The 26,050-nt window shown below is 52.0% G+C and overlaps 8 protein-coding genes and 2 non-coding genes across 10 annotated transcripts; 7 read left to right on the top strand and 3 right to left on the bottom strand.

Moving 5' to 3' along the window:
- Positions 1–650: 650 nt before the first annotated feature.
- On the top strand, positions 651–2,183 carry C8A04DRAFT_33106 (kinase-like domain-containing protein; the record flags this gene model as incomplete). Its single annotated transcript, XM_062782332.1, has 1 exon — positions 651–2,183. The coding sequence occupies one exon, from the start codon at positions 651–653 to the stop codon at positions 2,181–2,183; it is 1,533 nt and encodes a 510-aa protein (XP_062632795.1).
- A 1,132-nt stretch (positions 2,184–3,315) lies between these two features.
- C8A04DRAFT_33105 (uncharacterized protein) lies at positions 3,316–3,680 on the bottom strand (the record flags this gene model as incomplete). Its single annotated transcript, XM_062782331.1, has 2 exons — positions 3,316–3,363; positions 3,447–3,680. 2 exons carry the CDS (start codon positions 3,678–3,680, stop codon positions 3,316–3,318), a joined length of 282 nt encoding a protein of 93 aa, XP_062632794.1.
- Positions 3,681–9,526: 5,846 nt separating this feature from the next.
- C8A04DRAFT_40743 (uncharacterized protein) lies at positions 9,527–9,943 on the top strand (the record flags this gene model as incomplete). Its single annotated transcript, XM_062785048.1, has 1 exon — positions 9,527–9,943. One exon carries the CDS (start codon positions 9,527–9,529, stop codon positions 9,941–9,943), a length of 417 nt encoding a protein of 138 aa, XP_062632793.1.
- Positions 9,944–13,173: 3,230 nt separating this feature from the next.
- On the top strand, positions 13,174–14,028 carry C8A04DRAFT_40742 (glycoside hydrolase; the record flags this gene model as incomplete). Its single annotated transcript, XM_062785047.1, has 1 exon — positions 13,174–14,028. The coding sequence occupies one exon, from the start codon at positions 13,174–13,176 to the stop codon at positions 14,026–14,028; it is 855 nt and encodes a 284-aa protein (XP_062632792.1).
- A 1,319-nt stretch (positions 14,029–15,347) lies between these two features.
- Positions 15,348–16,215, bottom strand: C8A04DRAFT_15876 (uncharacterized protein; the record flags this gene model as incomplete). Its single annotated transcript, XM_062778649.1, has 2 exons — positions 15,348–15,586; positions 15,666–16,215. 2 exons carry the CDS (start codon positions 16,213–16,215, stop codon positions 15,348–15,350), a joined length of 789 nt encoding a protein of 262 aa, XP_062632791.1.
- Positions 16,216–16,505: 290 nt separating this feature from the next.
- On the bottom strand, positions 16,506–16,577 carry C8A04DRAFT_t142. Its single transcript has one exon. It is a non-coding gene; the product is annotated as a tRNA-Thr (tRNA).
- A 1,560-nt stretch (positions 16,578–18,137) lies between these two features.
- C8A04DRAFT_40740 (amidase signature domain-containing protein) lies at positions 18,138–20,143 on the top strand (the record flags this gene model as incomplete). Its single annotated transcript, XM_062785046.1, has 8 exons — positions 18,138–18,473; positions 18,604–18,648; positions 18,706–18,825; positions 18,885–19,283; positions 19,358–19,484; positions 19,537–19,656; positions 19,724–19,915; positions 19,983–20,143. The coding sequence occupies 8 exons, from the start codon at positions 18,138–18,140 to the stop codon at positions 20,141–20,143; spliced, it is 1,500 nt and encodes a 499-aa protein (XP_062632790.1).
- Positions 20,144–21,922: 1,779 nt separating this feature from the next.
- C8A04DRAFT_33098 (uncharacterized protein) lies at positions 21,923–23,426 on the top strand (the record flags this gene model as incomplete). The annotated part of the gene is made up of 2 exons (XM_062782330.1): positions 21,923–22,654; positions 22,728–23,426. The coding sequence occupies 2 exons, from the start codon at positions 21,923–21,925 to the stop codon at positions 23,424–23,426; spliced, it is 1,431 nt and encodes a 476-aa protein (XP_062632789.1).
- Positions 23,427–23,889: 463 nt separating this feature from the next.
- C8A04DRAFT_t143 lies at positions 23,890–23,980 on the top strand. The gene has a single exon. It is a non-coding gene; the product is annotated as a tRNA-His (tRNA).
- Positions 23,981–24,450: 470 nt separating this feature from the next.
- On the top strand, positions 24,451–25,784 carry C8A04DRAFT_15875 (inosine-uridine preferring nucleoside hydrolase-domain-containing protein; the record flags this gene model as incomplete). Its single annotated transcript, XM_062778648.1, has 3 exons — positions 24,451–24,563; positions 24,655–25,009; positions 25,101–25,784. The coding sequence occupies 3 exons, from the start codon at positions 24,451–24,453 to the stop codon at positions 25,782–25,784; spliced, it is 1,152 nt and encodes a 383-aa protein (XP_062632788.1).
- Positions 25,785–26,050: the final 266 nt, after the last annotated feature.

Raw genomic sequence — 26,050 nt, 5'->3', positions numbered from 1 at the left:
TGTCCTTGAGATGCTCAGCATCTGCTCTACTCGCTAATTAGTTCGCCAACCGCCGAAGAGGTATCGGTGTGGAGGGTTGCCCAAACAATTTAGCCTTATCAATCTTTTGTCTCGCAGAGTAACGGTTAACACCGATACTCTAATTAACTCAGGCGTTCCTTCTTCGGCACAAACAACAGGAGGCCAGCACAACAATAATGGGGTCGACCAAGTGGCTTCTGGAAAGGCTGTGGGGTTGACAACGCAGAAGATTGAGGTAACTTCCCCGTGAAACAGCGAAGTGATAAGTGTTCGTTTGCTTTCAAAGCACCACGATAATTCCTAGGTATGACATGGCAGGAACATTCACTATGGTACTAAGGTGGATGCAAGATACGATACTGAACCTAAGAATTGTGGCTCTACAGTGCTTGTGAAAGGAAAGAACGTGTTGCAAAAACATGCAGCAATTCTTGTCAACAGAACCTAATACCTCCGCACACCTTGTGTAAGGTTCCTTCCTCTGAATATAAATTAGGAAAGCACAACCAACCCCTGGACCAGTTTCTCTTTCCCACCGCTTCATTTTCCGTCGTCCACAGAATTCTCTTCTTCCGAAAACAACCAAAACCGAATCGAGCAAAGCCCGACACAAATTCGCTGCCGACAAGATGGGTTCACAGTTCCCCGCGGGCGATTTCCCCATCCGGGTTTCGCAAATTCACGAACCCAAGTTGCCCCCGGACGATCTCCACAGATATTGGAGAAGCCATGAAGAGGAGGGTTACCTCGAGCGGTATTGGCCGGGCGATCATGACGACGCCGCTTGGATCAGAAACATCCGCAAGGTCCTCAGCCACCAGTTCCCAGAGTTTGCCGACGCTGAAATCGAGTACTTCGCAAAGGGTACTTTCAACCGTCTCTACAGTCTCAGCCACCCGAAATGGGAGAAGCGCTACATCTTCCGCGTCTCAATCCCCGTTGAACCCTTCTACAAGACCGAGAGCGAGATCGCCACCATGGAGTACATCCGCTGCCACACTACCATGCCCGTCCCCCAAGTGATCGCCTTCTCCTCGAGCGACGACAACGAACTCGGTTACGAATGGATCTTGATGGAGAGAATGCCCGGTGAGCCGCTGCGTACACTGTGGAGCTCCATGCCTGACGAAGCGCGTGTCAAGGTGTTCGCTGAGTTGGCGGCACACGTAAAGCAGCTGGTTTCTCTGCGATTCAGCAAGTTTGGTAACCTGTACTTCTCTGATGTCGCTAAACACGTCCTTCCATCCGATACATCGATTCCATCCAAACTTCCCATTGACGACAAAGCTGTTGACAAGGACATTGGCCACGATGGTCGTTTCGTTCTCGGTCGTCTCGTCTCCCAAGAATTCTTCTTTGACAAGCGCGTGTACTACCCGGGCTCACGAGGGCCATTCGAAACTACCCGAGAATGGGTTGACATGCGTGTAGCCCTCCTTGAAAAACGGCTACAAGAGCTCTCTCCTATCGAAGGACAAGCCTGGTATTGCGAGAATGATCGGGAATTGGACCGCAACAAGGACCGCGTTTACAAGCTCTTTGACGAGTTCAAGGCATTGATCCCCCATCTTGTCCCGCACGACAATGGTCCGGAAGACATTGGAATCCTATTTCATGATGATCTCTCCGAGCACAACCTCCTTCTCGATCCGGTCACTTTCAAGCTCACTGCCGTCGTCGACTGGGAGTCGGTCAGCATACTCCCCGCATACGAGGCCTACGACGCACGCCCGGCCTGGCTATCCGACCGTGATTGGCGTCCGACGCCCCTTGTCCACCTTGCCCGTGGGATCCCGCCTAACGACGAATTCATCACAGCCGACAAGCTCCGCCGGGTGGGAGAAATGGGTCCTTCTCGCCAGAAGTACCACAGCATTGTCGGCCCTCTTTTTGATGCCAGCTCGCCCAAGACCCAAATGAGGGTCAAGAACAAGCAAGGAGTATCAAAGCAGCTAGAGGTTGCCACTTTCCAGCATCGCCCTTGGTGGACCGCAGCCTGGATGGCTGAGAACAAATTCATTGCCGACCCTGTACTTAGCGATGTCACGAAAGTTTTGAACCACGATCCGATCTCCAAGGACCATGTATACAACTCTCTCGACAACAAGCCCAGCACCAACGGGGTCGACATGTCGAACACCGCCATCGACGCACGGTCTTAGCAAGACGGTAGCAACGGTAGACGGTCCAACGATCACTCTCCTCCATCAGGCCCGGCCCCTCCCTTCAAGCGACGCCGGCAGGGCTCCATCCGACAAACCTTTGGTCATTTCTGGAATGGGACCATGGATGGTGTCGCCCGAATTGCCTGTGTTCGTCGAAAGCAGCACGTCGACGCCTGAATCACCAAAACAGCAAAGATAGGTAACGACAGGTAGTCCTTATAAATACGTTGCCCATTTTTCTTGCATTCACATTCGTCCAAGTGGTTCCATTTTACGCTTGTTTGTTTTTCTTTTGTCTCTGTGCGTCAGGTCCCAGCGTTGTACGGCTTGCTACTTGCGCTAAGCACAACAGCTCTAGTCCCCCTTGAATTATCACTCGCATTTCTATCAAATGTTTACCGCATGGGCTTGTATGTAGCACAACAAACATTAAACTCCATTGTCAACCCCTATTGTCAAGCCGCCACGTTGTGAGAGCGACTTGTGAGGTTCTCTTCTTTACTGACGTATTTGATTGGAATCAGCCATTGTCTTGTCCCACAACGGCGGGTTGTATGGCCAGGGTTGTTTGTCCTCGTACATTGACACAAATAAGCAGTGGGATTCATCAGTTGATCAAGAAGTATCAAGGTGGCCGTCACATATTATTGGATTGATTACCGAGCATATCCTACTATTTAATTATCCCTAATAAAACGAATTTTTGGAAAGAATGTGTCCTATCCAGCTTGCCAGCTTCAACCCCATTTGCTTCAAGAGAGGGACGGGAATGAAACTAGGCAGGAGATGTACAGGAGTGAAGACAAATGAGAGCCAGTGAGACAATGAAAGAATACAATGAAATAAAATAAGGAGAGAAAGATGGTAGCCTGTTGACCGGCATGCCGGGAATTGAGCTGGCGGCGTTGTCGGATCCCAAGAGCAATGTATCACTCCCGTCGTTAAAAGCCACACACAACTTTGTCCCTTGCAAGAAGATGATTTTTTTGGTTGTTGCTTTTCTCCCTTTCCATCTTGGTATGAACGGTTTGTGATGCTCCGCCTCGGTAATCAAAAGAAGGGGGCGGGCAAGGCCGACCAAAAAAAAGGCCCCGGGATTGTCGAGAGAGACCGGTATCCGGATGTCTCTTTACAACACCTTGAGGCAGCTGAGGTCGACGTCGGCGAGGGTGGTACCCTGAAAATGGGAAGAAAAGGAGAATCCAGTTAGCCACTAATTCGTGTTCTCCTTGGGGGGTGGACACTCAAACTTAAACTTACCTTGAGCTTGTCTTCTTTGCAGCAGTACGCTTGACCGTTGCAAGGGCCGGCGATGTTCACCACACACTCGAGAATGCCACCGCTGCAGCAGACGTTGGCCGTCTCGTTGGTGCATTGGTTGTCGGCGCCTTTCTCGCCTTCGCCACCGCCGCGGCGGGCGGGGGTCTCGAAGGAGGGTAGGGCCGAGGCGGTCATGGCGACGGCCAGGAGGGTGAAGAGGCTGGTGATCTGCATTTTGAGATGGTGGTGGTTGTGGTGGGTGGTGGGGCTTGAAGAAGCTGACTGAAGTTGGGTTGGTTAGACTGAAGGAGTGTGAACGAGGCTTATGCTGGTGATGGTGGTGGCGAGAAGGTTGGGATGGGAGAGGGAGGTTGAGGGGAATATTATATAGATTTTGGCTCCCATGCGTGTGGGTTGTTCTCTATCTTGTTTCTATTGTCGGTTTTCTTTTGGGGGCGTCTCATTTCAGTGAGTGGCTTCAGTCGGCGGAGTCTAGTTCTCGTCCTTTTTCATCATCGACATCAAAATTTCCTCTCTTAGGCCTGCGGCGCCACGGACGGCGTGACTATGAAACGTACTATTGCTTAGAGTTGGGTCTCATGCTCGTATGTTCGGGAGGTTAATACCACCATTCAGTATTCAGTGTCTCAAGTCTTCCGCGGGCTGGCTTCAGCTCGTAGAGGAAAATCATTTCGTCGCCGCGCCACCCGAAGGCCGGGACAGTAGTGGTCTAGGGGCCCTTGTGTATGTTTTCAGTCTGTTCGTCCCGTCAGTGCACCATGGGATCGACTGTGAACCAACCAGTTACTTGGTTTATCCTATTCAATAGATGATTATCATTGCATCTCGCGGCATCTGGTTCTGCCGGGGATATGCTGCAATTTCATGACGATATTTAGGACGTCAATGTGTGAAAATATTTCGGAGTTGTTGTCGTGAGAATGGCGACACGTCGTGTCCCGAGCCAACTCCACCACTGGTCTCACCCTAGGAAAAGATGGTGAAAATTAGATAGACGGTCAGCATTGAAAGTTGCGCAGCGGATTGGTATTTTTTGTTTGCTTTTTTTCAGCGTTTATGGCTACACAACACGTATTATGCCTGCCCACAACAGGTTGATGACAGTGTTTGGCATTCCTGTTCCCACAGCGGTAAAGGTTGCCGGACTTCCCCTCAAAAACGAACGTTGTCATACACGACCGCGGGGATAACGGAAAATCGCAATTTTCTGAACACACAGGGACACAGGGACAACCAGACTTTGCCTTATCATTGCGAAATGTGATGAGATTGACTTGTTACTTTGCTGTCTAGGTCTGAACAAACCATGCCTTATCGCACTCGGACTACTCGTCTTCTGTTATCACAACAACGGGCCGTAGACCGTGGCGCACAGCCAACTGTAGGACAACGTCAAACCTCTGCTTCCCATTGCAACATCACAACTTAAAATGTTGCCACCTTCACCTTCAACAAACTAAGCGCTCGGCCAGTCACCCGGAGCTGATGCGGCCTCTTCCACAATGGCCTCCGAGGTCCGGCCGATCCTCCTTTCTCAAACGTTGAAGGCGGTCGGGTGAACTCTACTCGGCCAAGTCCACAACGGAAGAGCCACGCCGCGGCGCAGCACCTGAACACACCGGAAGCAGCTCCTTTCCTCTTCCAATTTATCCAGCTGAGGATCATGACCACAGCGGCGTAGTCTAGCCCAGGCCGTCGGCTTGGTTTTACTCTCAGCAGGACGACGCCCAAAGCCGTAGTCGCCGACGTAACCGCCAGGCACCAAGACATTCGACAGGGGTCTCATTCCGGGTGGCTGACGATCCGGCCCGCTCTAGCCCCAGCTAGTCTGTGCTTATTTAGACGACGTGTGAATCCTTTTCCATGTCATACCGTCTGTGTGGCTGGGAAGAGTGGAGCGTCCAACACAAAATGTTGCTAAAACTTCGGGTTGGTTTGGGCATCGTCTTCTCGTCAACCAGCGACGGTGCGTAAATTCGGAACCTTGGGATTTGAACTAGAACATCCACCACCGCAGCCCTGCTTTCAACCACAAGGCACGGCTTCGACATTTTCGGTCGCTTCTTCCGATCAGTGAATAGTCATCATGACTAGATAGACCGCTAAGCCACCTACAACTTGTAATTATAATGTTAAGGTGAACATATTGTGGCTGCACCCCAAACCGGCGGCCGTCTGGGCGGGCACAGCGCTGTCTCAGACTCACGTCCTTGTACGACTTAGCCGCTAGAAAAAGCAAACAAGCAAGACGAAAACAGGGCCCTCTACGAAAACTGCATCTGGAGCGGTAAATCCGAGAGGCTGCGACTCGAGGTTGTCAATATTCAGGATTTGGGTGGTCTCCCCAAATAATAGAACAGCCCTGTTACGCAGGTTTAAAATGAAGGATCCTTTCTACCCAGGGGTTACCCCTCTCAACAATAATTACACGGCACGAGCAAGAAGTTCGGGCCGAACGGCAAGATCGACCGTGATGGGAGGGAGGTGGAAGAGGCGATCCACATGCGACCATAGACTCTCATTTGGCAAGTCCCTGTTTCTGACCACAACACAGCGGCAGCAGGGGCAACACAGAAAGAAAGTCATGGTCGGTGCCGACTCATTTTCAAGAGAGCAGTTCCTGCTGCTGACCAGCTATGCGATACCTATTCACAAGTCACAGGCATCAGGCTGGACAGGATCGGCTGCTATATCTCTGCGCCTGAGTTTGCGCTCGGAGGGCTGATGATTGAGCGGCCCTTCGACTGCAGTAGGGTGTATTGCAAGACACGATTACTCGTTATGGGGATGAAGCGATGCCGCCTGCAGGTGCGAAATGCTGTGGCGCCGTGGCGGGGATACATCCTTCGGAGGATTCAAATCGGTTAACAGGAAGCAACGACGAGGATGTAGACACATGCCTATTTCTAATATGATGGAAACGATGGCTATACGTGTGATAGGAAGTTAAACTGGATGGAGTTGTCGGTCGACGGAGAGATGTTGGCGCTTCGTCTCTCCTGCGTTCAACCCTAACCCGGATGGTCCTTTATGTTACCTCGCTATGGCCAAAAAAAGCGGCAGACCAAGTCCCTGGATACCTTAACTTACTTTGCTACTTCGTACAAACGTGAAAAAAGACCAAAAAGAATAAACCAAAAAAGTGAAAGAAGACAAAAAATAATAAATCTAGAAAGTGAAAAAAGACAAAAGAGAATAAACCAAGAAAAGTGAAAGAAGACAAAAATGATAAATCTAGACAAAAACGAGTAGTTAAATCAATCAAAATTTACCAAGACTTGATCGGATGTTAATGGAAAGGATTTGAGCTATCTGTTTGAGTGTGCCGCTTTTTTTGGCGACAGCGAGGTTACCTACCTAGGCACCTTAGTGTAACCGTACCGGATCTTGGGGGCAGCCTTCTTGTTACCAGCTGTTGTTTTACCTCGGCCTGTAGCTTTGATGTTGGCCCTGGTACTTGCCCTGATCTCCATACCTACAGTGCTGGCCTGTGAGCCTCGCCGCTCTGCCCTGCTCCTCGAGACACCGAATACCGATCGCGCAAGCTGGCCCCCAAGGCGTGCATCAGAAAGTTTCGTTGGCCGGTCGGTCGACCGGTGCGTACGGTTGAGTCGGTAGGGTGCATGTGGCTGGCTGGCCGGCTGGTTGGTTCCAAGTTGGTTTGCATTGTACTTGTATCTCGATAAGGTACCGACTGTACCTATGTGGCGAAGCCGTAGCAACAATATACTATTGAGGGGGGCGGTTGGGGGCGGCCGTTTCAACAACACAGTCATGATCGCAAGGCTTTACCGGAGAATAGCGACGTTTTGGGCCCATCTGCGGCCCTTCAGGCTGCTTAATGTCCCGCTGGCCACGGCTGCCACATGAGGCAAGTCTCATACCGATGGCCGCTCAGGCCATGGTCCCATGAGGGATACACTAATCGAAGCATGAAATCCCTCATCGGCCAGCAATGGCGAGACCATAAATCAATGGCTCGGGCATGGTCGACATCGGGTCTCGTATGGCCAAGCCCGCAAGATCTAAGGGAAATGCCGCGACCTAGCTGAGGCAAGAGTCCCCCCTTACCATAACCAACGGCACCGGATCGCGACTCCTCCTGGACAAGCTTGCTCTGAGGTTGATAAATTGGGCCTGAGGTGGCTTGAGACGGGCCTCCGTCTGGGAAACCAAATTGTCGACGGTGTAAATGGTTCCACATCGATAACTGGGCCCTTGTCGACTACAGCTAGCCCCCATCAGTAAGGCCATGCCTAATCTCTCCTAGACACAATTACTGGATCTAGCCTCAGGATTTCTCAAGGTTTGGGTATAAAGGTCCTTGAATGGACTTGCCAAGTATGCCCCGTTGTTATATCATCCCCTCAACAACCTTTCAACCCCCACAATCATTCACTCAAAGTTTTCAAACCACCGACACATTGCGTCGACGCACAAAAGCAACCTCTCCTTCCACCACTTGGCCAAATCGCTATTGCCCACGGACACACAAAATTTTGCTACCCCGTTCATTATTTACGCGCTGATCCCTTCGAATAGTCATGTGCCGCTTCAAGGAGGTTCGTTTATGGTGCTGCGATCGTCACTATGGTTACAAGAGGATGAGCCCCTGCGGCAGAAACTGCAAAGCTAGCCCGGCCACTATTATCCCTGGCCATGTGATGCACGACGACAGACTTTTTGTTTGCGCCGAATGCACCATATATACCAATCAGTTCCTCGCCTCTCCCGCGGGCAGCAACCGTTCTTCCCCCGCCCGCCGCCGCCGTTAGACATCGTGTCAGGTCGACGTCGCTGGGCCATCTTTACGCTCAGCTTGGTCAGGGGATCTATCATGGGAGAGGAAGTCAGGGTATGGCGAGGCTGGCTCTCGCTTTCTGGAGAGGACGCGCTGGTCGTGTCCATGGTTAGGTACACTGGGGTAATCGGTTGTTTGTAGATAGAACGGTGGCTGTAAAGGTAGTGGCATCTGATAACACGCTAGTCGTGGGAAGTGGGAATGGAATCGTTCGATGGTCAAAGTCCTGCGGATTCCAAGCCCAAAACTGCGTCACGTTTCGTTTCGTCTCTCCTGCTGCAGAGTACATCGAATTTAGGTCGCGTTCTGGCTTTTCATTCCTGGCCCTTTTGATATGCATTAGGAGATGACGAGACGTTATCATGAAGGTTGGCTTAGGGATATTTTTCAAGGAGGGACACGATCTGGTTGTTCAATATTTTTTGGTGAGGCGTTGGGCGTTCACATTTGTAGGTTGGGCATATCAGGGGAGGTCGACCTCGGACGGAAAATGGTAACCTGATTATTCGGGGTATCTTCTGCTCCTGAGAGACTTTTTTGCTACCGAATAGACGTGGCATAATTATGGTTTTGGTGGGCTGTCTAAAGGACAACCTGAAGATAGAGTACCTTACTTGCAATTATTGAATTATTGTACAGGAACCAAAACCATCCATCATCAGTAATGATAAGATATTAATGCCAAAATATATATTTCGACCTTTCTTTCAATGTGAGTGGTGTTTTTAAAGGCAGTATCATAAGCCTACGCCCCAACATCGCTCCCGGCGGGTGGCGGGTTCCCAGGTCTCAGGAAATCTCTCCCTACACGGGGTCTCGTCCAACTTACCTCTTCAAAATCGGGTTTGGCCAAATGGCGTGCTCGAGCTGCACTTTTGCGTATTAGCTAATTAGGCAAACAACTCCCGGCGTTCCTGGGCTTACGTACCTTAGCCTCCGAATGCAGACTGCAATACGCGTACCGTAGCCAGCTAATCATGCCTTTGCGGCGTTCAAGCGCCTCAGATCTATCACCACCCCGCATATTCAACAAAAATACAGCAGTTGTCACATCCACAAGGCAGCCATGCTTACATGCATCGGTGCGACAGGCACCAACCATTACAGTGATCTTGACATCTTGGATAAATTCTTCGAATCCTACTGAGACTCACTACTAATCGTCCCCTCTTTTCTCAGTAAATTCCAGCGAGTTTTCTCGGAGTTCTCCTAAACAACCCAACCATTAAGTCACCTATGTGACTTGCCCCTCGCAACAATGGCCACCACAACCGCACAGTCCAAAGCCACCTTCGCCGATCAGGTGGATACCTACCAGGCTGCCCTAATTAGCCTCTTCTCCGGCAAGCCAGAGGAAACAGAGGCAGATCTGTCGAGGCTGTTCACCCCGACATTCACACAGCGAGGCGATAGAGCCACCCACGACTTTCCTGCGTGGATCGGGCACGTTCGCTGGCTCCGTGAAAACTTCCCACCTGGGAGCGTCAACCTGGTCGTCACTCACTTTCTACGAGAAGGAAATCAACTTGCCGAAAGGCACATTGGGACGATGATAAAATCGGACGGGACCGTTCTCAGGTCCGAAACGTTCATGTGGGTGGAGATTGCGGAGGATGGGCGTATGGCTTCGATTGTAGAAACGGTTAAGGGTCTGGAAGAGGGTCGGCAGAACTAGGAGCTCGGACTTGGTGGTGGGTGTGTGTCGGGGTAAAGATTCCCAATCTGGGATAGTGTTAGAGAAGATGGTGATACTACTGGGAATGAATCACTGGAGAGCAGTTGTGGCCCTGCTTGTTTGCAATCACTTAGAGTAATAACTGTAGGATCATCCGTGCCGTTTGTGCTAACAAGGCGCTTGCTGCCCGCTTTGCAGGCCGGCTGGTCTTTTCCCAGCCGAAATCTCAAGTTCGATTTTCCTACCCCAGTTACAGTAAGAGATTTATATGAAGAGCGATGATAATTTGTAAGTGCGCCAATGTCACCGTCGTTGTGTTTCTAGATGGAGCTGCGGGTTGCGGAGCGGACTCTATGTAGGTAGATCCCCGAGTATCTTCATTCAGCTGATTCACCCCAAACACGAAACGCCCGATCCGCCGCAAGTTCCTCCATCAACCATCCAACAATCGGAATCAAATATGTTCCCCTCATGGCCTCAGTATATTCCTTCACCTCTAACTTCAACCCCCCTTCCTCATCCTGCCCACCGTTAACATCCCCTTCTACCACATCCAGCCGCAGCACCTTCGGATTGAAAGCCTTGACTGCCGCAGCATCCGCAACGCCACGAACAAGATAAACGCGAAATGCGTGCAAAACCTAGATGCCGTCGGCGAACTCGCTGTATGCGTGCACGGTACCACGATGTACCACCCCGAAATGGTCGCGCCACCACCCGCGGCCGGCAAAGTCAAAGTCGTCCTGCTTATTTCTAGCAATGCTACTATCCCAGAAGGGGAGAAGATGACCGAAATGGTCAGGGTTGGGCCTAGAGCTCTTTGCATTCGGCACGACTGAGCCGAACAGGTGGGCTGCGATCTGGGAGATAATAAGGCGGCGGACGAAGGACTGGACATGGATATCACGGAATATCTCGGGAGTGATGGGGAGTTCATCGGCGCCTTTATCGTTGCCGTTATCGTTGAGGTTGTCTTTACCATTGTCTTTACCATTGTCATTGCCGTTGTCGTTGTCATTGCCGTTGTCGTTGTCATTGCCGCTGTCGTTGCCATTGTCGTTGCCGTTGTCGTTGCCGTTGTCGTTGCCGTTCCTGTCTTCAACGATGTAGAGAGGCGCGGGCAGTGACGGGTCAAAGCGGTAAGGGAGTGGGATGGGGATGTTGATCTCCAGGAAGCAGGGCGTGGTAACCTTAATTTGGAGGCCCCTGGGCCGCACGAGACGTACGGACGGAAATGTCATGGTGATGACTTCGACGGGAGGAACCAAGATAGAGGTACACACAAAGGGGGACTCAGGGGTTTAGGGAGAACTAAACTTGAGAAGAAACTCAAAATCTGAAAGTGGTGCTAAGTCTCGGTCTGCAGGCCAAAGCTCTGATGTGTCCGGCGTTGTTTAATTGTGGACAGTTGATGAAGTTCAGCATGATCAGTGGGAGGAAGGGAGATGCCGTTTATAGGTAATCTCTCTTCCTCCCTGTGTGACATCTGCGGTCACTTCGGCATTGAACTTCCCGAGCTTTTTGCAGCGTGTCGGTGGGAAAGCTGACACTGTCAAGACATGCAAAAGCCAACCAATAAGCTCCCCAACGAGGTCAAACGCTTTGACAGGGTTGGGGTTAGGGTTATGCATAACTATAATCTTGTATTTTGAGCCGACATATATGTTTGAAAAATACACTTACTTGGGTTAGGGTTAATATCTTATCATGCTATTACTTTAACGAAGATATATTCGCTTTTTGAAGGGCCTGACCCTCGGGCGGGCCTATTGCGGCGTGGGGGGTTCGTGGCCTATGAGGGGTTTGAGGCTCCGTACCACATCCAACGAGTCCCCCGCTATATCACAATCTTGCAAATGTGGCTGTGCATTCTGGCGGCGGTGGCTGATCTTTTAGCCCCGGGGTTGATTGCGAGCGCACGGTCCATCTTCCTAACTCGGTAACTGCACAGGCAACTCTCGTGACCTTGTCCTTTCCTTCAACAAAACTGAATTCAAACTTTTCCTGCACTTACACCAGCACTTCGTAAATCACACTCTGACATTCCCTCCATGAACTGGTATCAACAGTACGACTATGATCTGAGTATAGTTGATTTTGCTACAGAAACTTCAATATCCGGCTGGAACAAAGCCAAATTGTAGCGGATGGAGTATGCGCCCACTTGTTCTCCAAACGTTGGCAGGACTCGAGTGCCTAAGATCTACCCTGCTCAATGAAGGACGCTGGCGTCGCGGTGCCAGGTCATTCAAGTTGGATTTCTGAAAAGTTCCGCCGCGATTGGATTGCCAAGTAATATCCTGTAATAGACGCCAGGGAGTTAACCCCTTTTCGCGATGAATGGGCCGACCCTCGGGCTACCCACCTAGGTAGTCACCGTCGGTCTTGGAAAAAAAACAAAATCCTTCAACCCGGCATCTTTTCGGCCCCTACTATTCAGCCATAATTCAACGTCAAACAAGCCAAGGCGTTAGTGGGCCCACAACAATACGGCGGCTCTTAATGCTTACGGTCAGGAAATACCCGATCTTCCAGATCCTACATTTAATGAGGTTTGTCACCCGAGATCTGACGTGGAGAGCTCTAGCGAAAAAAAGCGTGGGACAGGTGTACTTCATGACAGTACAGTTTTTCATGGATATATTAAACACGCCGATGATTTGGAACGCAGCTCAGTTTTGTTTCATGGAGGAAGTGCGCATGTCCGTCATTGCGGGCACCCTTCCAAGGGTAAGTGCAGTTTGTGAAGAGGGGAAGGAGGGTTATTTTCTGTAGCATTGCCAAGTCCCTCTGCCTAAATGTGAGGTTTTGGTGCGTTTATGGACAGTGATAACTATGCCACACCGTACTGATGTTACTGCTCGGAAAGTTTAAAACACCAAAAGTCCGAGATCATAGATACGTTACTATGTACAGGACCATTACATCGGGCCACCATACGGCCCGATCGTGTGAGCCCTCTGGACTGCTGCCTTGTGATTTCCGAAGAAGGGCCCGAACATGTTGTCCCAAACCTCGGCAGGGCTATTTGAAGTTTTGAACTGTCAGTGAACAGCACGGCTGCCCCAAGAAATTTTGTGAAGGTAGGTGGTAGGTATAAATAAAGTGGCCGACCCGCCAGGCCGTCAATCTTTTTTTCATTTTTCGACCTAGCCAAATTTCCTCCACAAACCTTTTGGAGGATTCGGTCTGCACTTTTTTCATCCTCCCCTCTACAAATCTCGCACAACATGGCTCGCCAACTTTTCTTGGTGGCGACGCTTCTCGTTAGTCAGGTAGCTGCCCATGGCTACATCAAGACCTTCACCCTAGAGGGCACCGAGCACGAGGGTTTCAGCGCCTCCAACCCTTCCCCCGACCCCGAGGCCATCGGTTGGAGCTTCACCACTCCCGACGAGGGCCCCGAACTTGACTTTGGCTCTCCCGACTTCGTCTGCCGCCAAGGCGCCAAACCCGCCAGCAACTCCGGCACCGTCGCAGCCGGTGGTAAAGCCACATTCCTCTGGACCTCCGACGACAAGGAGAGAAACCCCGACGGCTGGGCCAAAGGTCACCGCGGACCAATCCTCACCTACATTGCCCCCTGTGACGGTGGCGACTGCGCCAACGTCGACAAGTCATCCCTCCGCTGGACCAAGATTGCCGAGGCCGGCCTGATTTCCGGACCCGCCAACGTCAATGGCGTCTGGGCGACGGACAAGATGCGTGAGAACGGAGGCGTCAACGAAGCCACTATCCCCGAGGCCATTGCCCCCGGCAAGTACGTGATCCGCAACGAGATCATCGCCCTCCACCGCGCCAACATCGGGGAGCCCGAGTTCTACATGCAGTGCGGCAACATCGAGATCACGGGATCTGGCACCGACGACTTGTCCGGCTCTGGCACCGCGGCGGGTCAGCTGTACAGCAAGAGCGATTCCCAGCTGTTTAACTTCGATATCTACGACAGCAAGGACACCGAGTGGCCGATTCCTGGTCCCCCTCTTTACAACTCGGGATCGCCTAAGTCATCGCCGACACCGTCGCCCTCCCCGAAAGAGTCTCGGCAGGGCAAGAATGACTGGTTTATCCGCTTCCGGGCTTGAGCAGGAAAAGGGAGTTAGAGCGTTGTGGGAGGTGCGCAACTGGTTGGGTTTCGCGTCAGGATTGGCGTGAGGAAATAGACGAGAATTTCTCAATTTATTTTCTTTATTCTCATCGTGATTATCGCTAACGTGCACATGTAACACTAGAATATGGGATAAACAAGACTAACAACACAGCCCAAATACCATCTTCTCAAGAATGGTAACCATACAAGGTTTTCTGTCTGTTGTGTTGCAGCTCGAAAGTTCCGTTGACTGGCTCGTATAGGCACCACCTTGCCGCTGATAAGGCTCTCGAACGCGACCCAACAAGACCAGAATTTGTAGAGACGCGGTTAAAACAAACCCCTGACCCGTCACCTGGCCCCGCACTTCCGCTAATTTCGCGTCCCAACTTTCGTCACGTTCTTGTGCCCCAGCCTCCCAACTCCCCTCACCACTCCTCCCGCCACGCACCCGACAATTTCCAAATGAACACCGCAAGCGAAGGCGCAACAACGAAGGTACCCGAGGTGCCATTCTGTGTGCCTCGCACGTTGCGACTCCCTGGCCGGCTCACGTTCGAAGGTCCCGACACAGTCCGCAAACACGGAATATCATGGCGACTCCGACGCGAGGTGGAAGCGATGGAATACGTCCGGCGGCATACCTCGATACCTATCCCCACTATTATCGAAGTTCATTTTGATACCGAAGATGAGCAATCCCCAGGCTGGATCCTGATGGAAAGAGTTGCGGGAGTGGAACTGGGTGTAGCTTGGCCGGAGATGAACGAGGCAGCTCGTGCTGAGACGACGAGGCAACTTGGGTCATGGCAGTGTACCCGAGCGAAACGGACGTGGACATGTGTCTTGAAACGTACTAGCCACCCAAAAATAATGGATTTCTAACAAGCCACCCTACCCCCGTCCAACTCAACGCTCCCCCAACCAATTCTTCACGCCGTCCACCTCAATGACTTGATAGTAATATCAATCTTCATCTGCTTTGAGAGTCCATGAACTATGCCCGACATTGGTTAGTCCACCTCGCTACCCAAACTCCATTTTGTCCCGCAAGGTGCCGGACTTCTCAAGGTCAACATCTTGTAGGCCTTGGTAATTGCCAGAATTAATGGGGCATCCCACGAAGTCGGTGTGAGATGCCTAATACCTCCATCTTCCGAACGTGAAGTTAGATACAGTAAAACCAGTGGTTGGGCTGGGTCATCCCTAGGTGGTGCAGTGATCTTTTCTTTACCTCGCTTTTATCCTGCCTTTCTCCCGCCATCTTCCCTTCTGTTATGCACAGCGCTCCGGTGAAATTAATTAATCCAAACCTTATAACTCATACCTCAACGTCATCTCAGACATGGTGACTATCGCACCGCCGTCGATAGCTTGGTCGAGATGTGTCCCCTGGCCGGGGGAAAGACAAACCATCCTCAGCTGTTGTGTATCACTCCCACTCTCACGGGGGCTCTGGCCCGGATATTTGGCCACAAACAACTCCCGGTAACCAGTCGGGGAAAAGCCGAGCCGCTCGAACGTCCTTTTCCCGTCTTGCGTAGCGGTAAGTGCTGTATCTTGTGAGTATTGTGTAACAATCTCGCAGTACCCCGCGGGTCCCACCGAGAGATGTGGGAGCGAAACGCGTACCTGAAATGCCAATGACATTCCACCCTGGCTTCAACCGAGCTCTCGCTGCCACTTCTGCTAAAGCAAACTCTGAGAAACGTTGTCCTTTCATACTCTCGTTGAACGCACCAAACTTTTCAATGTGATACACATGCAATCCGACTTCCTCTTCCACCACACGTCCCATTCCATTCTCCTGACCATCTCCCCCGAGTGACGAACCTGGGAACATTTCCCCTGGCTCAACATCCGGTTCCTTCAACCGCCCATCCAAAAGCCTCTCCCAATACTGTCTCCGCAACGGGAGCACGATAATCACCCCAACAATCCCATCACCATCCGTCCCGTCACCGTCATTAACATGATCGTCATTCTCAGGCGACAGCAATACTTCCCGTGGTGCCGGCGGGTAACGAAAACAGACACACAATTCCGGACACGCGTTGGCCCAGGAGTAGAGCCTATCGTAAGACAGTGCGACGGGGTACATGGCTTGGTCGGAGGCGTAGACGGTGCGCAGGAGGGCGTCCGGGATGGCTGTAGCTATTGGAGGAGGCGGGAGGGGATCCATGGCGGTGGGTTGATAAGAGATTACTCTGGGACCTGCGCCATGCAAGCAGGTTAGGATAGGTAGTTGGCTAGATAGTTGGTTGGTTGGTTGATTGATTACCTATCTGATTTTGTTGTGCTGTGTGCGTTCACTTTTATTATGTGGTGGGACGTGTTCGTGCCCTGAACCAGTAATTACCAGTGAAAGTGAGCAACACTGCGTGCACTTGAAAGGTGAAAAAATGCGTTGCAAATCGATGTGGGTCAAAAAAGCTTAATGCCGGCAAAATAGAAAAGAGTGACTTGAGTCATTGCCCACAACCAGAATCGAACTAGTGACCTTGTCATTACTAGTGACACGCTCTACCACTGAGCCATGCGGGCTTGAACTGCAAGTTGACATGCAAGGTCGCATCGAGAGTTCATAGCGCAAACCACCAGGTTCGTATTTCTTCAACAATTTCCATCTCTTATTTTGTCTTCATCTTCTCGTGAGATGTATTAATGCTAGCCGATTACTTCTCTCCTTCGGGTCTTTATCAGCATTGCTCAACCACAAAGGCAATTGACGAGCCCGTAGACTCTCACCATGGGAGGTACCAAGCCACGATCGGTCATGAAAGGGGAGCCTCTGCGGCCGGCTTTTTGTCTTGTCATCTCCTTCTTGTGTATATTTCTTTTCCTGGCAACTTCTAGGTTAGTCTCTAGGCTTTCTTAAACGATGACAATAGTCTCAGCCACCTCAAAGTGGCTTTCACATGCTATGGCTCTTCCCAAAGCCCCATACCAACGCAATTAATTCTCCAAGTATTATAGTGTATGCCAAATACATTTCCTTCTTCCTTCACTGTCCTCTTTCCCTCCCGTTGTACCCCCATTGTACTCTCATTATACTCCTCAGCCCGAAGGCGGACTTTAATCCTGGGGGAACTCCGCATTCGCTGCTTGCATCTCCTCATGTAGCATGCTCTTCGTCCGTCGAGTTGCCCAGCACGACCGGCGTGAACAAGGATAATCTCGAATACGGCAGGTTTTGCATATAATTCATCTCGATATTTGTAAGCGCGACGATTCATACCACCTCCCGTCCAATTTGGCGAGGTTTACCAGCAAACTGTTGGTTCTCCAAGTTCTCTTGCAGGGGGTACGCACAACTCATAGTCCAGTTTCGTCAGGACTTCATAGTGGGGACAGATTCTGAAGGAGCAACGCTGAGTGCCCTCCTTCACAAACATGGGGGTGGTTTACGATACTGGACCGCAGAATTGACGGAAACGGTACTTGGTGGTAGGAGCTACCGATTGCGCCCTGTTCCCGTGCTGTAAGAGGGCTGCACAAATTATGAAGTCCCGTTAGGGGACAAAGAGCACCGCCGTCGGCGGCCCTATTTCCCGCCAGACAGCACTGACGGGGAACCCGAAGCCTTGGAGATCGTGCAGAGTTCCAGTCCTATTGCTCTCTTGAAGACGTTGTAAAATAATTAGCCTCACAGAAGGTAACAAGTAAGTAAGTGTTGAGCCAACTTGGGAACTCAAGGCTGCGTGTGTACCCAAATATAGGCTCAAGCCGATGTGGTGCATCAAGAGTCATGGATCTAAGTAACGTTCCGGGGTGCGCACTCACATCTCCGTCGCTCCTGCCTAAGTAGTCGTCTCCCCTTCCTCCCCAAAGAATGTTGGTTCCCCGTCATCTTGTCATTTCTCCTAACTCATACTATGTAAAAGGCAACCCCCGCCTGCCGCCGCCTCCAACATCTCCGACTTTCGGATCAACAATTTTGCACTTCTCGAGACTCAGGCCTCCATTAACGCTGATCTTCCAGTCCATTGTTCTGCTAGTCGGCTCCTCGGTCCTCCTGATGACGGCGAGATGGATCCTGCGACAACTAACTTCCTCCGGTTTTACTCAAAATTGCGCATCGCCCCAACCATCAAGCTCGATCTGATGACGGCAACCATCGACGACCTCCAGCGACTTCTGTCCACCGACTCGGGTCTGACCAGCAAGCAGCTCGTATCCCTGTATCTCGCACGAATTTACCGCCACGATGACTATCTGCGGGCTGTGATTTCCATCACGCCCCAAAACCTTCTTCTACAGCGCGCCCAGCAGCTCGACGACGAGAGGAGAGGCGGTTTGGTCCGCAGCCCTCTTCATGGCATTCCTGTCTTGCTAAAGGACAACATTGCCACCAAGCCTGGCACGGGCCTGGATACCACTGCGGGCAGTTTTGCCCTGGTCGATTCAAAGCCGCGTGAGAATGCCGTACTCGTCGACAAGGTGAGCAGTGATTCACTCGCTTATACATTCTCTCCGTGCCCGAGAGCTGAGGCCTCGGCAATACGCCCAGTCTAGCACTGCACCAGGTGGCGATGAGCCGCGAGTTTGGGGACTAACATCTCCTCCATAGCTTCTCGATGCTGGCGCCATTTTGCTCGGGAAAGCGAGTCTATCAGTGAGTGTTGCTACGCCCTTTCAGTAGCTTCCTGCTCCTCTAATACCGCCGATTCAGGAGCTGTCCTGGTGGAAGGGGTCGCGCTTAATCTGTGGCTGGAATGCCGTTTACGGCCAAGCACAGTCTCCTTATGTGCGGGGTGGCCTTCTCGCGGATGATACGTTTGCTGGACATAGCGTGAGTCTGCAGTTTCCGCAAACCCGCCGTGGCGAACCTGACTGACCTTTTACATTTAGAACCCGGGGGGTTCTTCCTCTGGCTCTGCCATCGGCGTCGCCGCCGGCTACGTCCCGTTTTCCATCGGAACCGAAACGTTTGGATCTCTCATGCTGCCCGCTGGACGTGCAGCTTTGTATTCGTTGAAACCCTCAAGGGGTATCGTATCCACAAAAGGGGTAGTTCCGATCTCCCGATTTTCCGACGCGCCAGGTCCGATGACAAAGACCGCAAAGGATCTAGCTTTCGTCATGGACGTGCTTGTCGATAAATGCAAGACTCAGGTTCCTAAAGGAGGCTACATTTCCCGGGTCACGGGCTCTTGGAAGGGGCTTCGCATCGGCACGCTAGACCCAGAGGTTTGGAACTTTGGCACGCAAGCCAGGAAGGTGCTTGACCCATCCATGGAACAGCAGCTGGTATGGGCCCCTCTTTTCCCAGTCATTATCTAGCAGAATTGGACCCCGCCAGCGGCCTGACGCCCGCCGTATAGAATGACCAGGTCCGCCATGCGTACATGGAGATCGAAAGACACGCTGACGTTTTCCACAACAACATCCCGATGCCCTTATCGTCGACATTGGATCTCGACGGGGAGTCTTGCCTCATGAAAATATTTGGTTTGATGATCACAACCGGACTCTTCTCAACCCACACTAATACTCTGTTCAGAAAAAGACTTTCAAGTAGAGTTCGAGGCATACTTAAGGCTCTGCGACACACCAAAAATCACGACCCTCGGAGAATTGATTCAATTCAATAGAGACCACTCTGACAAGGAACTTCCACCCGGTTCGTTACATGGCCAAGTTTCTCATCCCTCCGTCTTGAATAGGACCCGGCGGCTAATTTAGAATAGGAAACTCCAATCAAGAGATGCTAGAGAGGTGCTACAACACCAACATAACCGAAGAGCAGTATCTTAAGTACATTGCACACGTCGAGAAGTATGGTCGCGAGCTAGGTCTGAACGCGATCATGGACAAGTACAACCTGAACATCATCATCGGGCCCCTCGAGTGCGACCTGGGGAACTTTGCAGCGAGCGCTGGTACGACGTCCCCCTAACAATCCGTGAACCATGGTCGCTCAAGCAACTAACGCGTGTGCCCCGGTAGGCTATCCCATTGCGTCCATGCCGCTTGGCTATCTGGACTACAACGGCAGACCGCACGGTCTCGGGGCGGTAGCTCGTGCCCATGAGGACGGTCTCCTCATTCAGCTGCAGAGCGCTTTCGAAAAGACATTCCCCCAGCGTCGCCCTCTGATAAACGTGTGAAGGCACCTTGCGAGTCCCGGAGTTTTGTCGTGGGCTGTGACGATGAAAGCTTTCCTAGATGCTGCGACAACTAAAAGCGGAAGATAGTGAAAGGAGCCTGTGATCGCAATGGTTAGGTGGAAAGCCGACTGTTACCAGTGGCTCTGATTTTTGTATTTTCCAAAGTCATTATCCCAAAGCACTCGGTTACCATGCCCATCCTCCGTTCAAATTCCGTTTGCAGGCTTGTCTAGCAGTGAACAGACCGTGTAATTCTGGAATTAATAGAGAGCCGAGTTATCAAAAAATAGTTAGATTCCTAGGTCAGTGCATTGCAGGCTTACATTTCTGCTTGGGTGCTCAGAATATGCTGGCTGTCAGGGGCAACCCCTTTGTCATGTGCGGTATCATCTCGTGCTTAGTCTAATAGTCTAAATGACACCTAACGAGGAGCCTTCCTGCGCACCATGGTAAGTCAACTTCCGTTCTAAAGCCATCCCCTTTCACTTGCTTCTCGTTCATACAGCTAGAAGGCGATGCAGCCCTAGCTGCCTCGATATCATTAAGCTAACTCTAGGTATTTAACGACTCGACCGGATATGACCCGATGAGAATGCCCTCCCGTCCCAACAATACCTGCCCGCCCTGACCTGACCCTAACCCTGATCGTCCATGCTCGGTCCTACAATAACTAGGCATTTACGAAACAAGTCTCTTTACCAATCCGCGGGGAGCACACCCTAATGCCACCGATCCCACTCTTTCAGCAGGCTTCCAAGAGATCACGTTCACTCCAAAGGATTCATGGTGGTACAAACGACGGGTGTGCAAGCCGTCAGGCGATGAGGCCACCCATCCCGTGGTGGTACCCGACCGGTCATTGGATTGTCATGCCCATGATTGGGCACTCCTGCGTTTGCAGACGACTGCCAAGGCATCCATTTGCGTCACCAACCAACCTAGTTCATTTGTTTTCTCGGGGTGATTTTGTGGAAGGTAGGTACCTCTCCTCTGCTGGACGGGAGAACTGTGACGTGGACAAGGTCTGACTCTCTTCTTGTTAAGTGGCAGTCATCGGGGGCTTATGGTAAAGTTCTGGAGGCAGACAGTGCTGCTTTGATCCATCCAATAGTTGCTTTGCGGGCTTATCAGACCTGACTTTTAACTACCCTTCCCATGTGTGGCCAGGAGGTAGCCTTGCCGTCCTCAAGCAGCCCCTGGATCTCTTCCTCAAAGAAAGCCAGGAGCACGTGTTAATGGTGCATTCATCTTCAAAATTGTCTCTAAGCAAAACCATATGCTTCCATTGAAAGAAGACTCCAGTTAACACAGCCATGCCAGACATGATTCCCCAGGTACATCTACCCCTCATGAAGAGCCCAGCGCTTGATCATTGGTGAACAGACAGAGACGAACCAATGGCCGAAACAAACAGAACCAGCCAACAGAGGTCGGCGAGGTGAGGCCTACAGCGCTGCAAAGAACCGCAAAGGTGTCCGTTTGTTTGATGTTGCAGGCTCATGGAATCTTGTGGGAGAGGCAGACAGAGGAATGGTAAACAATGATAGCATGGTATAAAGTAGAAGAACGTATGCTACGACGAGGACATGCTTTTCTCCTCTTTCTATAACGCACTTGACGCCGCTGTTTTTGAACCTCTGCATCACGATCATCAAGCCATCAACGAAGTCCACAGCCATCTCCCGTCCCATCATGTTGCTCGCCATAGCGCTGCTCTTCCTCGCAATTTCTTTCCTCTATTTCCGCTCCCTTTACAGAAAATATGCACTTGCAATCGAAATGTGGATGCACGGGCAACGGAAAATTGCCTGCTTCACCTACATCAAGACATCAAGCCATGAAGAGCGTTTAGGTTTGCGGGCCACTCAAAACCGGCGCCTCAAACTCGCCTTCGGCATCGACAACTCGCTGACGACAGACTCCCTCCCCGTCCATTTAGCCTTTCTCAAGCGGGCCAGACAGCTGCTACGCCGGGACCGCGACTGGACCGAGCTGTTTCGGGTGGCGGAGGGGTTTCTTGTGAGTGAGCGGGATAATGCTATTACGTTGGCTGCCAACGACGGCGGCGGCCGCACGTCTCGGTTGAAGCTGGCTCAGCTCGTCCGCTGTATGGTTCTTTCGGTGGTGCTCTTCGACAGCTTTGGTGTTGATCCCGCCAGAACGCCTCGAGATGTGTTGGTTACCATCACCGAGGAGATCAACAGACAATGGTTGAGCTCCAAGCAGCGACCGTCTGAAGTCACCCCGTCGGCGGAACTAAACAAGACCATCGCGGACCTGCGCATCAAATCCCCGTTTCCTGATTCCAAAGGGGCTCTGCTGTCGCCGGAAGAGGTCCTCGGGCTACTGATGCCACAGTACGAGACCCTGTGGCGCGTGGTGCTCCTGACCTTCGTATCGGCATACTATCACCAGCTACAAACTGTCAATGACACGCTCCAGCGAACGGCCAGTGTACCGGGTTGTCTGGGGAATACAAGCGAAGAAAAGGAAGCACTCAAACTCGCCAAGGTAAGCCGTCCCTCCTCCTCACCCTCAAATGCACCCCTGAAAATCACACTGACTCTAGTTCCCCTCACAACAGGAAGGCCTCCGCCTCTTCCCCTCAAACAAACACCTCTACCGCACCCTCCCCACCCGCCACACCCTGTTCCCCCCAACCACTATCTCAGCCGACATCACAACCCTCCACCGCCACCCCATAATCTGGGGCATCGACTCCGCTCTCTTCCGTCCCTCCCGCTTCGACGACCTCCCCCACCCCCCTCCGGGCCCTCCTCCTCAACCCACCAACAACCGTACCAAGCAGAGACGAGCCTCAGCATCATCATCCGCACTCACCCCGCTTCAACGCAACGCTTATATCCCCTTCTCTATCGACCCACACAAATGCCCCGCCGCCTCCAACGCTTTCGGCGAGCGCATGGTCGTGACGCTGGTTGTTGCGCTGGGCAGGGCGTTAGGGGACTTTCGCGGGCAGGGGTGGGTCGCCGTTCGTCCACCGGCCGCAGCAGCAGCGGCAGCGCGTCCAGTTGGGAATCAAAACGGTGCGGGTGCTTCTGAGTCGGCGGCCCGGGCGGGTTTGGACTCTTGGGGGTTGCAGCCGGATCAGGAGCAGTTGGATGCGAGGGATAATAGTGAGAGAATGGGCGTGGCGTGGGGGTTGTTGGGGATGGTGGCGCCGGAGTGGGTGTTTGGGAGGAATATTAGGAGGGTTTGGGCGCTGCCGACGGGGAGGGATGAGATGGAGGAGTGGGTTTGGGAGGTGAAGAGGGGGAGGTAGCATGTGGCGATGAAGGGTTAGGAGAGTGTGTGTCGTGTGTGAGATCGTTTTGGAGTTGTGAGGTAATTTAGAAGTTCAGTGAATGGAAAGGATGGATTTGCCAATTACTTGGTGTTGTGGTGTTGTGGGGAGGAGCTCAAGATTCGTGCATCCGGATAGGAATCAGAAACTCAGGAATTTGAAATAATTAGTTGATAGTTATCACCAACAATTGGGATATTATTACCAAGAATTGGTGCCATGGTACTGTCCCCGTGTGTTACATAAAGCGCTAGGAGGTGCTTGTAAACACTGCCTAAAATTGGCCTGAGTAAATAATAATTCATAGGATTAAGCAGTTTGAGGTTGAAAACTTGAATGCAATCAAGACTTGTTGTGTGCCTAGGTGCGTGGGAGGAGCGAGTCAGACCCCCGCCGAAGTGGGGGGCCTTAAGGTCGCGTTCTTTTGAAAACATTCAAGCAAGGGTGACTAGTCTAGTGGTCAGGACGCTTCGTTGTGGTCGTCAGAGCACAGCTGAACCGAAGAAACCCCGGTTCGATTCCGGGGTCGCCCACACTTTTGCTCTTTACTATTTTCCTCCAGCCAGTTTTCGGTTGACTTAATTAGCATGGAAAGTAATTTTCGGATTCATTTTGTTCTTTACTGAAGCAGGCAAAGCGAGTCCAAGTTTCAAAGAGTAACTAAGCGTATCTTGCCACCCCTAACTACTCGTACGAGACCATCTTCGGAAGACCCCGTACCGTCTCTTGGCCTTTCACCGAGCTTTGCTCCGTCACCAACCAGTAATGACGGCCAACCAACAAGACGGGCTCACCGCCGGGTTCTTGTTGCCTCCTGCCCTGCAGCATTTTTGCCTAGGTCATTAACAGGGCAGAAGCTATCGATTATCCATCATTTCGGGCAGGGCACAACATCGAATAAGCTACAACAATCGGATGGCTTAATTAGATCAATTGATCAATTCAATGATATTTCAATCGAATCATCATTGACCCCCAATCGAGCCTCATCGTGAACGCAAGCATGAAGCGCATCGCCCTTTCAGTGGTTACGCTCCTTTCCCTCGCAAACACCATCCCAGCACTCTCCAGCAAGAAGAATCTCATCATTGACACTGATCTCTTCAGCGATGTGGAGTAAGCGGGACTGACCTTCTCGTCGTAACGCTTACACAATGCACTTATTCTTAAATACTGACTGATGCTAATTGCTATTAACCAACACCAGCGACGCCGGCGCCCTCCTCCTCGCAGCCACGCTCCCCGAAGTCAACCTCCTAGCCGTCAACATCAACTACCCCTCGTCCTACTCCGCCCTCGCCGCATCAGCAATTCTAGCCCACTATGGCAAACAGCACGTCCCGATTGGAATTCCGCGTCCCTTGACGAACGCGACCTTTTTTGATGGTTGGTACTTTGAGCTGGGCGAATACACCAGCAAGGTCGCCTACCAATTCTCCGGCGGTAGCCTTCCCTGGGGTCACGCCGAGGAAGCCTGGGATCCTGTGGCCCTATACCGCAAAACGCTGGCTGAGGCTGAGGATGGGAGCGTGACGATTGTGTCGATTGGGTTTTTGGATAGTGTACGTATCTACCTCCCCACTGCGCCTACTAGACTGTGCCTACTGGACCAGACCTCTCCCCTTAACCGCTCAATAATTAACACCCATTCAGCTATCACTCCTCCTCGACTCCCCCCCAGATACTTACTCCCACCTCCCCGGCCGCGCCCTCCTCGCCCTCAAACTCACCGAACTCGTAGTCATGGGCGGCGGCTACCCCTCAGGCCACAGCTGGAATTTCTTCGGCTCCGACCCCCGCCACGCAGCGCACGTTATCAACACCTGGGACGGCCCGGGCCGCGTGGTATCTCTTGGTGACGACGTTGGGAAATATGTGCTTACCGGTGGGCCGCTTATGGCTGCTAGGGGCGGTGGCTGCGGCTGCGGCTGTGGCCCGGAGGGAGGAGGACCACCAGATCCGGTGGCGGAGGCGTATATGTGGTATGGGTATGGGACGCCGCGGCCGAGTTGGGATGTGTTGGCTGTGTGGTATGCGGTGTATGGATTGGGGGGGCTGTTGAGGGTTGGGAATGAGGGGGGGTGGAATGTGGTGGATGGGGAGGATGGGTCGAATCGGTGGGTGGGAGAGGGAGAGAAAGTGGGTGATGAAGGGGGGAGGAAGAATGGGACACAGTTTTATTTGAGGCTGGCGGTTGGGAATGAGACGGCTGCGGAGGTGGTGGATGATTTGTTTTTGAAGGGGGCGTTGTCGGTTGGTGAAGAGGGAGAGGAACGGGGAAACGGGGAGTTTAGAGGGGGGAAGTGGTGTAGAGAGTGTGAGCATGAGGAGTTGTGATGAATTACTGACGATGTAGTTAGGCGCTGAATATTTGGACCACCAAGTCAGCCCCAAACGAGGCCCGAGTGCGAAACGCTGCATCAACTGATTCAAGCCAAAACTTTATGATTCGGAGCAACTTGCATTAAATCTATTCTCTCTCGCCAACTCCTGCCTAACTGTCCGAAAGCGATTATTCGATAGCGACCCAACTAACACCCTCGCAAAATTTTGTCTAAGACCTCGGTCGTGTGAGCCCCACCGACGACGACTCGCCTTCCCAA

This window comes from Dichotomopilus funicola (genome assembly GCF_033296635.1).
Source record: "Dichotomopilus funicola strain CBS 141.50 unplaced genomic scaffold C8A04scaffold_111, whole genome shotgun sequence".
NCBI lineage: Eukaryota > Fungi > Ascomycota > Sordariomycetes > Sordariales > Chaetomiaceae > Dichotomopilus > Dichotomopilus funicola.
This window is presented reverse-complemented; position numbering and strand designations above follow the sequence as displayed.